Consider the following 13256-nt stretch of genomic DNA (forward strand, 5'->3'; position numbering starts at 1 on the left):
TTAGCTAGTGCCCTATGACCTTGCTAAACTCACTAATTAATTCTAGGAGTTTTGTTGTTGTTGTTGATTCCTTGGTATTTTCTCTCCTTTCCTATCTAGGCCATGCTACCATTGTGATTCTCCTCATAGGTGTTCCTTCTTCTACTCTTAAGGCCCTACAGTTCATCCTTTGTGTAGCAGATGGGATCATACAATTTTCTGAGTTCCAGGAATGACCTTCCCGCCCATATAGACTAGATCCAAACTCCTTACCCTGGCTCTATGGCCCTACATACTTGTAGACTCTGTCTAGTAGCCCTGTCTGTCTACATGAAATATTCTTTTATAAGTCTCTCTGGGCTCAATAGATTTCAGTGACCATTCCCTCTTTCTGTTCCTTTAGGATACTGAAATCTTTGTCAGCTTGGGGTCTTTGTACAAACTTCACTTCACTTGTTGTGTTCCTACCCCTAAGCATTTCATGGTTGATCATTGGCTCCTTGTCTTTTATGAGAGAGGCCTCTCCTGACCCTCTCACGTTCTATTCTACCAATCTAGTTTCATAATCTCCCTAGCTCTTACCCACATGTGATATTTTCTTTTCTTTCCTTTTTTTTTTTCGCTAAAATTTTTATACTGAGATCTCAGTGCCATGAATACTATATAATACAAGTAGAAATGATGTACTGAGCACTCGTTATGTTCCATACATGGTTCTAGTGCCAGAGTGTGTCTTTCTCCATTACTGCTCTATTCCAGCCCTAGAACCACACATGGAATATGATGGATGCTCAGTACATCATTTCTACATAAATGAATGAAAGTGTTGGACTTAATGTCATCTTTGTCATATCTTATTTTACTCTTCAACAAACAAATATATTATCTAAGTCCCCATTTTATAAATAAGAAAATGTGGCTTTAGAGTAATTAGTCCAACTATGGAGCTACAATGGTGTTTCTTCTGCCTGTTTCAAACTTGACTTCATTATTCCTGCAAATATGTATGAGCAAGGACTTCAAAATTAATGTTGTTAAACTTTGTGTGTGAAATTGTTTTTATCTGAGACACTTTTAGTGGATGTTTTAAAAATTCCTAGAAAGAATGTTTCATTATCCCATTCAAATGGTTATGCTGTAGTGTCTGGGAATGAGGGAACATTCTAGAAAGAGTGAGTTACTCCTCAGTCTGTTTAAGTTTATGATTCTAGGAGTACTTCTTTCTTTATTATAAAAGAACATATTGGAAAATATGGAAAATATTAGTTTCATCTAGGATTGTTACACCTGTCAGGGAAAAAAATAACAAAAAAGACTTGTCTAGGTATTTAAACACAGAGGATGCACATTCTATGTATATTAAATCTCATAGAGATAATATTTATATTTATACAAAACAAGCAGAAACAAATAAACACCCTGGGAATATAAACTAGAGCATAGACAAATCCTAGAAACTGCCCTAGGCTCTCAAGAATAAAAACAATAAAAGCTCTGTACCTTCAAAGACGATGAGCCTATAGTTTTCTGGCTTTCATTTCACTTCCTACCTCTACAACCTGCCTTGAATGGAAGAATACTTTGTGAAAACTGCAAACTCTCCCACTTGTTCTCACCATTAATTCAAAATAAGCCGGTCGGTAGGAAGCTAGCAAGTTGCACTTTGCCTTTTAGAAATATGGAGAAACTGAGTCATCTCTTTCTCTTAGTGCAGGAAATTAGTTTTGGAGCTCAGTTGCCTGGAGGCAAAGTACTGGGGCTTAAAAGTTGTGGTTTCCAGGCTACTGTATTTTGAACGAAACCGATTTTTTATTTTATTTTATTTTATTTTTAATTTCCAAATTACTTGAACCTGGACAGTGCCGAAAACCTATCCAAATTTAGGAAACAGCTTCTTTTCCACCTCTGTGCCTATGAAATAGAATGTATTTATCTGTGACAAAACAGCCTTGACTCCATTTGTTGGTAAATCTTCATCTCTGTTTGTTTAGAATCAGGGTCAGCTCCTCAGATGTGCCTTTTTTACCGTTTAGGCTTTTTGAATCTGATTAACACTGTATCAGGGAATTGTCTGATGTCTGACCTTGAACAGCATGCTATTCTACTTCCCTTTTGGGGGGGGGTAGTAAGAATCATTTTGTATAGCTTTAGACCCTGATATTCTTTCCCTGCAGGCTTGATTGCATTAGCAGTCTCTTTTTTTATTGGTGCCCAAAGGGTTTCAGCCCCAGTGACCTGTCATCTGTCCCCTCACCTGCTTACATGCTGATTCATTGATGAGCTGGCATCACAGTCCCCGCCTCCCTGTGAATGGTCCGTGAGGTTGCAATTGCTCCTGGAGAGGGGCTGCTGAGCTGAACCACAGTGGGTTACTACAAGTGGGAGCCGGCAGCCAATCTATTGCCACAGAAGAACTTGGTGACCATCCTGAGAAGCAACCCTTTTCCCCCACCCTGTTACTGTTCTATCCGTATCCGGCTTCTCTAGCTTTTTAAAGGAATTTCTGATTCAGACACTCCCAGCTAATTCCACAGGAGTTGTAAGGCAGCCTGTGACATAAACTGAGACAGAAGTTTCCCCTCAGAGATTGTCTTTTTTTTTCTTTCTTTTTTTTTTTTTTTTTTAATTGGCAAAGACTTCTGGCTCTCACCAGAGGAATACCTTGTTGCTTAAGATGAGTGGCTGTAGAAAGCGGTGTAAACGTGAAATACTGAAATTTGCCCAGTACCTTCTCAGACTATTAACAGGTTCTCTTCATACAGGTAATGACTTTTTTTTTTTTTTTTTTTTAAATAAAAGAGGCTGGTAGAGCATGAGAATGAAATGGAGTAGGAAAGGCTCACTATTTCTTTGTTGTGTTTATTTTTAATGTTGTCAATAAAATACAATTGTGTTTGCTGAGATTCACGTTTCTAAAAATGTGTGCAGTGCAGCTCTAATTTGGGGCGAGAACTGGATTCTGTGGATGTATCTTTTGTGTCTTTTTGGCAGTGTTGCTGTTAAATGTGCCTCAATCTCAGGAAGCCGTGTCTGCAGACTAGAAAGATTTTTTTTTTTTTTTTTAAATGCATGCTTGTGTGAGGGGTTTCCTTCTCTCTCCTGCTTTGCTGCAGATTGTTGGAAAATCACTTATCTGTTATCCTCTTGCAGGTATTTAGAAATTCTCTAGAACTCTTGGATTATTATAATGCATAGATGATTTCTAGTAGTTGATCACAGAGCTGGGGTCATGAAAGAGTTAAGGCCATTTCTTTTGAATTTCTCAGTTTCTGGCAAAATGTGAGCAAAATGTAAAAACAGCTTAAGAGTATAATGTCCATGAGAGGCTTGGTATTTGTTTCATTGCAGTTATTTTAATATTTAGAAATTTGCACGATTGAAATGGAAACTCTATTTAAATCTAAGTGTTGATAGCAAAAAATATTTTTAAGATGTTCCAGAATTATGAGTCCAAACCAGTAGTTTTGCTGCCCGTGAAATTGCTAGGCAGTGCCATCATTAAGGTAGTGACAGGTGGGACCCAGACTACTTTGACTCTGACAAGAGGCATTTTTAATGGACCATCAAACTTCTGAGAGACAAAGTTGCTTGATATCATGCTACCATTTGATATTGGCCAATGAAGCACTATTGTTAGGTTTGCTTTTTCAGTGCGTATTTGTTTTAAGTAACTAGAAGGACCGCATGTAAACCTACACGTGATGCAGAGATTGAGAGATGAATGTGAGAAACATTTGCTCTAGGAAATAAACTCTTTATAATTAACAGCAGAATTACATATATGATTCTGTCGACACCCTGATAAGGTAAAAAACTTTTGAAAGAATAACTCTGCAAATCAATTTCTGGGAGCATTAAGTATTAATAAACATCATTGGGATTGTTATCAGCTGCTGTCTTTAAGTAGGGCAAATTGTGGTGACTTCTGATGATTTTAAGAGTAACAACTGGGAGTCTATACCTGACTTTTGTTAACTTTGAGCTCTGTTGTATTTTCCACCCAGTTTTTTAATACTCCGGTTACTAATACATGGTCCCGTCAGTATGGCCGCTTTATCGTGTCAATGTGATCAGTAGTATCAATATGACATTGGCTTTAAACTTTCCATTAAGGATGGTGTGCTGTTTGTGACAGCGTGTCTCATTGGACAGTGCTCTTTTATCGTGCTATCAAGTTAGAGAAATATTTTATAAAAGAAAGCTTTCTATGAGGTTTCCATGGTAGTCTGTATTTTCCTCTTTGATAAGGCAATTTTAAGGTTTTACCTGTTTCTTACTGGATTTAGGGGTAGTGTTCTGCCTTTTTTGCTCAGTCCATGTCTAGTTTTCTTAAACTTTCATTTTCAAGGAATTTTATGAAGATGGTAAATGGTTGTGAAGTCGTAAACCGTAAATATTGAATCTGAAATACAGTGGGTGTCCAAGAACTGGATGGCAATTTATAATATGAAATTTATGGAAAACTGACATAGCAGCAATTTTTCCAGTCCTATTTAATGCATATTTAGAAATCAATATAGGTGGGACACCTTCTCCTCTTTCTGAGCCACAAAATGAAAAAAAAAAAATACCAAGAACTTTGAGAAATATGACAGATTATTATACAGTAGTGAGATAGATTTATGGCTTGAGAAATGTGATTACAGTAACTTGTTTCTTGTAAAAATCTTTTCGGCTCAGGCTCTAATATTAAACATTGTAAGATCTAGCTGGAATCTTTACAACCACGGAAAATGCAACTTGGAAAAGCCAATTTATGCACTTACTAGATGCTGTGATAATATACACTGTTCATGTTGCAGTATCTAATGTAAAATTCATTAGGACATTTTCAAGTCCCTTGGCTAGTAATTAATGAAGAAGTAGGAAGCAGAGTTGAATTAGTTTAAAAAATTTGCTTTAAGGTTGGATATGCAAGCATTTGCTAATTGTATCCTGAACAATCAGCATATATCTTTGTAGTTATCAAAAATTTAAAACAATACTAGAGAGCCTTGCATGATTTCTTTTTTTCATTTTACCATCAAGCTCTTTATTCTCACTTTTTCAATTAAAGATGTGATCTGAGGAAACAGTGATGCTTTACATTTGAAAACAGGTTAATTTCCCAATACATACTCTGTATTGTTGGCAATTGCCTTTCATTTGATATCCAAAATATCCATGCCTTTACACAAACACAGAAAATTTTAAGTACAAAGAAATTTTCATGGATACAAACTCTCCTTTGATGTGTTTTATTGGTGTTATCACAAGTTAGAGGAAAGCCCCTTCCTTTTCTGAGAGCTTTTCACATAAGTTTTGACAATGCCTATGACTGCTTATAAATAAATAATTTAGCTGTTAATTCATCTAAGATAAGCTTTGTAATAGAGAATACAAATTCAGTGGTAAAGATTTGTCCAGATAAAATAATTTTATTTTACCAGGAACATTTTACATATTTTTATCACAACAAATCACTCTTCAAAGAGTAGGTTTTACAAACACGTATATTTGGCTTTACTTATCATGAAAATAAAAGGATTTTTAAAGATCCTTTGTTATATATAATATTTGTCAGAAATCCAATAAGCAAATATTACATGTCAGTGGCATGTTCAGTGTAGTGAGGTACAATTCACTATTAACTATCCTAATTCTTTATTGATTTGAGACCTGCATCTTCATGTACCATTTTATGCCCAATTCTAGATGTGGCTCATGATAACCAATATATCCTTATACATCTAAATAAATGGAAACAATTTGTGAGGATTGTAATATGACACTGCTAATTTGAGTGGGCAATTTGATAGGCAATTTGTGTACCATAGAAGCCCATAGTATTGCCTGTCCTATAAATGTTGACCCATGAAGAAAGGTTGAATGATATTACAGATACAAGATTTTCACCTGTTTCCTCTTTATGTGTGAAATTTAGTATTGGAATGTTTTATAGTACTTATTTGGTGGGTGTTTAGACACTTATCAATTCTCTGTACATAGTTTTCTTAAAAAATCAAGATCTGAAGTCATGTTCTTATTAGCAAGTGTGCCCCCAAACAAATGCCTCAGGTGGATATTTCCTGGGGCTCTCTTTCAGGCTTCAAGAATTGGAGGTGGAAATGAATCATGAGAGACTGTGGACTCAGAAACAAACTGAGGATTTTGGAGGGGAGAGGAGTGGGGGCTGGGTGAGCCTGGTGGTGGGTATTAAGGAGGGCACGTATTGCATGGAGCACTGGGTGTGGTGTCTAAACAATGAATCTTGGAAAACTGGAAAAATAAAGTTAAAAAAAAAAAAAAAAAGAAGCCAGGTATATAGGTGTGGCCAAGTTCAACTTTCCACCTTAGGGAAACAAAAGGAATTTAAATCAAAATATCCTGTTAGCCATTGAATTACTATTTAACTTGTGGATTAAAGTATTTCAAATTTAATGTTGTCATAGTATTAAATGCATGAGGTTAGCATTCATCACTTCATCAAGTAGGAAATTTTAGATTGAAAGAGAGAATGTGCACAAACGAGCCACATTTATTTTGCAAGTTTGCATCGTTTCCAGCCTTACAGTCATTGTTGAAGTTACTGTGAATCAGGCCATCCACAAGGCTAGTGACATAAAGATTAAGATATTTTTATATTACATTTTTAAAGTGTGAAGAGAAAAGAAAGGGTGTGTTGTAGCGAAATTGGAGAATTAAGAAAGCCTGTCTGGTTGTATCTACTTCTTTTTGCCTTTCCCTTCTTTCTTCCTCCTGATTACAAATCACAAGATCAAGTCTTCAATCTCCTCTGACCTTCTCTTCTGTCCCCATCACCGCCACATTTGAACACTGGGAAGATACATCTCTTGCAAAGGATGTATTCCCAAAGTCCTCCCATATTTAAAAATTCACACAGCTCAAATTTAATCCTGGCAAAACATGACAGGTGTTTCCATATCCCAGTTCATGTGGTGCTGCCACGTGACAAATGAATAAGCAGTTACCCTTCCCTTGGCCTGCCAGCTCTGAATTTATGCTGTTCTTGATTAAATTTTTATTTTTTAATTCCTTCAAATTTTGCTATCAAGTGAGATTATAGTCCTTAAAGCACTATGTAAAATTTAGATTATTGAAATGCGCAGAAAGTTTTGCCGTGATATACTCAGTTTTTTGGTGCTTCTATTGAAACCTGCCCTCAGGTAAGAAGAAAGCAAAGAAGGATGATGTTTATACTTGACTTTCAAGGAATATATGCTATTGTACTGCTTTTCCCAACAGAGTATGCATTTTAAACTTTATTGGAAGAATTATTTTGGCCTCTGTTAATTAGTTGAACTTTTCATTCAGGAGTGAAGGGATGTTTTGAGGGATTCAGCATCTTGCCTCATCTCCTCAAACTCTGCCGTTGTTGCCAAATCTAGGTAGAGAATCCCTGGATTCACGGAAAAAAAACACCTACATTTGCACATATATACCGGTTGTTCCTTTCATTTCAGAAGAATATCTCATGTTAGTGTTTAATGACCTTTGATGTTTCTTACCACATAATTAGTATATGAGGTAAACTTATAGGGCTTGAAGACTTTAAAAGAAGAATGTTTTATCATTGTGAGAACTTCAAACTAGTCAGTGATACCATCTCAGTCTTAGATGTGCTAGACTCTTAAAACTCATTTGTTGCTGATAGACAAAAGTAATCCATATGTTGCATAGCGTCTAAAGGGAAGAGCTGATATCCATAGAAGGAGCTGTATTTGTCCCTGTTGGTTGAGATAATCAGAGATTTCTTACCAGAAACTTCAGCAGTTAGTCATCAACACTTCCTTTAAGTCCTTAAAGAAATACTGAAGTTTCATACCATGAGACCAAGACTGCTAAGGACATTGTACCTTGATTGTGACATGTAATAGCTATGCTCCTGAGACGAGATCTCAGAGTCAAGAAAAGAATTTAATAGAGTGTCTGTGTATGTGGGCAGGGTGCAAGGGAATCAACAGAGGTGATGTGTATTCTAAAGCTAGTAACAGCAGACCACGGAGGGGCCGAGGGAGGGGCCCCTCTCTGGAGCCTGGAGAGGGAGACTATGCAGATGGCTGCTTGATAGATGTGGCCTTTAGTCCTGGGACACGGCCAACCTATGGAGATATAAGAGTAGAAAACTCCAGAGGGAAAATGGTTGTTGGCCTCTCCTTCCTTCTAACCTTCAGATTTATTGTTAGTGCTTCCACCAGCTAATCCCATTCCAGAAGCTAGTTGGAAAACCCACTCCAAGTAGGAGAAATATGCTCATGGCCGTATTTATTATTTTATTTTAACCCATCATAGGTATTACCACTGACTAGGCTTCATTTTTTAAAAATGATTAACATTGGTTGTGTTGCTTCCCTTCAGAAGATATTGGAAGTGGCATGAGGAAGCTAATCATATCCCTGGGTGACTCGTAAGATTTCTGTCATTCTACCACATCTTTCACCATCCTTGTTTATCTTTTATTTTGTCCAAATAGCTTTGGTCCAGAATTTCTCTGTGTGTTTCTTAAACCTTATAAGGAAAATGAACCTACACCTTTAAACAAATTGATTGTTTTCAGAGCAGATATCACCATAATCAGTCAGATTAAGGCACAAGAAAACAATGCAATATTTGTTATATAGCAAAATAGAATTATAACCTGGACGACATGGCTATGGATGGTGTATGCTGGGTATGATGGTGAATTATCTTTGATAAACTGTATTTTCTTTCTAACTTCACTTTTCAGCTTGGGGATACAATGGTGGGTTGGTGGGGAGAGGCCAAGAGCTGAGGAGGTGCCCTTACTTGTGGAAGAAAGCAAAGTCCAGCTGTCCGTGATAGAAATCAGCACTGATATATTTTCTGCAGTATATGCTAAACAATCTGATAAACAAACTAGTCTTTATCAAGCATCTGCAATGGATGGCTGTATGCCTAACACTATCCATTTCTCCTGTCTGATAGAGATACCGCAGTAACGTCAGGATGTCTCAAAATGTTTTCTATTTGGGATCTATGTTTAATTTTTTAAAGGTGCATGCTTGGGACCGTGAAGGAGATCCACATTTCCGAGTAGCTGAGGAGGGGCAATAATCATGATTTTCAGAGGCGAGTGAGTTCGAGAAAACTGAATGGGTGGCCGGGGGTAGGGAGAGGAGAAAGAACTTCACCAAGTTGGGGGAGTAACCTCATATAAAACATTCCAGCATTTGACACCCTCCATTCTGTGTCTCGAGTCTGGCTCACTCTTGGGCTCTGTTTTGCTTCCTCTAATGTCTTTTTATCACGGTCTCAATGACCATAACATAAATATATTACATTAAAAATGAAAAAAAGTGTTCTGAAAATGTGTTCCAGGAGAGCTGTTCTCTCTGCTCAGAGCCCAGCTGTGCTTCTGGAGGGCAAGGGTATGCCCAGGGGAAGGGGTGGGAGGCTCCTGTTGGCATCTCAGCCTTGTTCTTGATCATACAGTTGTGAAAGTCACCCAGCTGCTCTGAGTTGGGTCAGTCCATCTATGAAATAGGAATATTCCTCCATTTATTTCCGGTATTGTGAAGCATCCAGCAAATGGTAACTTTTATCATTATTACTGATCTGGTGTCTCTAGGATGTTCTGTTTTTGTTTTCACTTTGTTTGTTTCAGATTGAATTTCCCCAAAGGTAATTGGATACCTCATCATCGTTGTGCTGCCTAGTAATTAGGAATAAATAGAAAGTAACTTGGATAAATGACTGCAATTTTTAAACCCTTTTGCCTTTGATTTTATTTGTTTTCAATAACTGGAATTGCCATTTATTTATTCAACTAACATTTATTAAGTGGTTATTAAAGGCTGAGCCTTGTGGTTTTATAAACTATTTCTTCGTGATTCCTTCCTGTCCTATGTTACCCTGTCAGTAGAGCCAATAAATGCAAGACAGTCAATTCAGCACACCAACATGTGCTAAGATTTTGAAAAGCAGAGGGGGAACTGTCTCATGCGATTTTGGCCAAGAGGCAAGCACAATGGGCAACCCAGGGGAGTCAGTAAGCCTTTAAGATATGTTCCTCTGAAGAATTAGAGAGAGAGGCTGGTAAGGGGGGAGCCAAGGAAGGTAGGTTGGAAGCAGCTGGGAGAGAGAGGATCAGTGGTATTATTTGTAGAAGAAAGAATGCCTCCACAACCATATTACTGCAGAAACTACCGTCAAAGCCCACCAGAAGATTATATTCCTTGTCTAGAGATATTATTTCTGTGGCTAACAGTGATCAGGGAGTGAATGTTACATTTCTTTAACCCACTGAGCCACTCAGGAGCCCCTGTAAACTCCTTTTTAAGGGCCATGTTTGTTTTATTCATTATTGTAATCGAGCGCCTAGATCTTGCCTGGCACATAGTAAATGTTCAGTAAGTTGTCATCTAATGTATGAGTGCATTGCACTGAACTGGTTTTTAGGGGCCAAAGCTACATCTTCCTTTTCTGTTTTTCTGCTTGTCTTCCCCCAGTTTGGTAGGATTGTTTTTGTTTGCCTCTATCACTTCTTGTGATCTTGGTCATGTCAGCTACCCATTCTGATCTCTGTTGTGGTTCTGCCTTTTCTTATCTCTGCCCAGTACTTTTCCCCATTATAGTAACTGTTGTACATAATCCAGAGCCCAGAAAGTCTGAATTCTCTCTAATTGTACACAGAGGAGGTATAACTACACAATTAAAGATAGGGGTAGGTGCTGTATATACTTGTCCATTTGTTTCAAAAGTCATTTATCCTCTGAGTAATTTATGTATAAATGTCTATGTATTTGTATTTTCTCACTTTCCTACAGTGAACATATTATATGGATAATGATTGTATTTTAATAATTTTAAGGTAATAGAAATTTATGGATTCTTCAGTCTTTAGCTACTGTAAACCTGCTGAAGATAAGAAAATACACCATGTTGGATGTGCTGTAGTTTTAGAAGTGTAACAAAAAATACATATTGTTGGGATCTCAGTTTTCTGTCTTCTGTTTGCAGTTTTCTTCTCCAGCTTGTTTCTAACTTTGAGAAAATTGTAACTTCTCCTAGCTCAGTATTATCACCTCTACATGGTAAGATTTTCATTGGGCAAGGTCACCAGGTTAGGAGAAGAACCTTAAAGCCTGCCAAATCAGTTATGTTCCTCTTCTGTAATATGCTGCTAAGATACATAGAGCCTGTTTTATTATGGGGTATACATAGAAGAGTTTCATACCATCTTATAATTCCTTGAGCCAAACAAAAGTCAAAAGGCGTCAAAGAGGTATGAGGCCAGTTCTATAAAAGGCTTTTAGAACTTTAAAGATCAGTTTTATGCTGTGTCTACTAAAGTCCCCCAAGGGAAACTATACAGCCAACTGCTGGGCATTTACCCAAATGCATGCAATTGTGCCTTCCAATCAGGCCCTCCTAGCCTGTCTCTAAGTAGAAGCATAGTTCATGATCTCTGAAGGTTTAAGAAATTTGTTGGAGCTCAATTAGTGAGAGTGCACAACATATGACATTAACAAAGACAATGTTATGTGTTTCATGCTACTTATATAAATAGTTGTGTTGGAATATATTGTTGGATCAGAGACATGAGGACTCTCAATGGACCATAAAAATCATTTGGTCTGACTTCTTTCTTTTTGGAAGAGAATATGGAGGTCCAAGTGGCTGGAGTGATTTTACCAAGGTCAAGAGACTAGTTAGTCTTGTGACTAGTCCGTGATACTACCATTGCAGAAGCACATTGTTCTCACAGCCTTACACTGTAATAAGTGCCTGTGGTGGTGACTTGGTCTGAGAGAAATGCCTTGCCAGAGCAGCAAAGATGTCTTGAAGTAGTCTTAGCACCACCTCATCTGAGTGGGCCATCTTAAGCCAGTTTACATTCAGGAATCCCATGACACTGGTTTTTTCATCCGAAAAATCAAGCAAATGCAATTCCAGCTGCCAGCAAGGGCTTTTCAAAGTCAGCATTTTAAGGACGGTAGTTGGGGGATCAGTATTCATTCAAGTAGTGTTAAGCTCTGTTTGGATGCTGACAAATCATATGAAGCTTATTAGCAGCTGACATCACTCCATTATTTTGGAGCCCTCAGAGAAGGTCAAAGTGGGTTTGGTTGATAACAATTTAAAATTTTCAAAAAGTAGGGATGTCTGGTTGGCTCAGTTGGTTAAGCAGCTGCCTTTGGCTCAGGTCATGATCCTGGAGTCTCGGGATGGAGTCCCTCATTGGGCTCCCTGCTCGGCAGCGAGTCTGCTTCTCCCTCTGACCCTCCCACTTCTCATGCTCATTCTCGATTTTACTCTCTCTCTCAAATAAATAAATAATAATAAAAATCTTTAAAATTTTCAAAAAGTAAATAGAACACCTAACTTAAAGATCTCCTTCAAAAATGATACAATTTAAAATCTGTATACTTAAATGATTATACTCAGTGATGCTGTAATACTTTCACCAAAAGTCCTCTCCTACCCCAAAATTGTCAATAACTTATATGTTGCTTCACTATGTGCAACATAAATGTTTCTGCCAAAAATTCATGAGTGTAATGTTCTCACATTTTCAAAATTAGTAGCTAATAAAGTGTTTTTCTTCATCAATGGATAAAATTTTGCCTATTTTCTGGGATATAAGATGCCATGGAATTAACAGCAGTAATAAAAAGTAGAAATTATCTATTTCAGAAGTCAATAGTAAACCTGCTGACTTTTCAAATTCTTTATGAGATACTGCAAGAAGATAGGAGACATACTTATATTTAGGAATTTAGGAAAACCAAATGTATTTAATATAATTCACTTATGTTTTAAGATTATTTCAATTATTACCAATAAATTAAGATCAATCTGGAGAAGTATTTTGTTATGAAATAATGAAATTTTAAATTCTCAGAGTCCATATATAAATTTAAAGAATACACAATGACTATACTCTAAGTTCAGAACAAGAAAAGCAGTCATCATAGATGTGAAGTCAGCCTATTCAAGCTTCTAAAAATTTAGGTGAATGATATTTCTTTCTTTTCTTTTTTCATTTAACATGATACTGATGTTCTTACTTTAAACACTCTTTTCGTTTTTATTCATGAGATTGTATACTCCCGATCCTGACCTCTATAGGACAGTCCTGTTCTTGAAATATGGCTTCACCAGGCATTAGCTGTGTGACTTTGGGCAAGTTCCTTAACTTCTCTCAGGCTCAGTGATCTCATCTGTAAAAGGGGTTAATGACAGTGCCACCATCACAAAGATTTTGTTAATCATGTGGTAATGTGCAGAATTAAGACATAGCCTGACACACGGTA

At 37.1% G+C, this 13256-nt stretch overlaps 1 protein-coding gene across 4 annotated transcripts in view; it reads left to right on the forward strand.

The window, feature by feature from the left end:
* The window catches only part of KCNIP4 (potassium voltage-gated channel interacting protein 4), a 1147911-nt gene that overhangs the window by 242518 nt on the left and 892137 nt on the right, over positions 1-13256 (forward strand). Inside the window, exon 1 of one of the 4 annotated variants that reach the window (XM_082728686.1) lies at positions 2307-2741. The exons of the other annotated variants lie outside the window; for them this stretch is intronic. Coding sequence (XP_082584812.1) covers positions 2654-2741 — 88 coding nt within the window. The 5' untranslated portion in view covers positions 2307-2653. Of the gene's footprint in view, positions 1-2306; positions 2742-13256 lie in introns of those variants that run through there. 4 annotated transcript variants of the gene reach the window in all.

Source organism: Mustela nivalis (genome assembly GCF_964662115.1).
Source record: "Mustela nivalis genome assembly, chromosome: 4".
Taxonomy (NCBI): Eukaryota; Metazoa; Chordata; class Mammalia; order Carnivora; family Mustelidae; genus Mustela; species Mustela nivalis.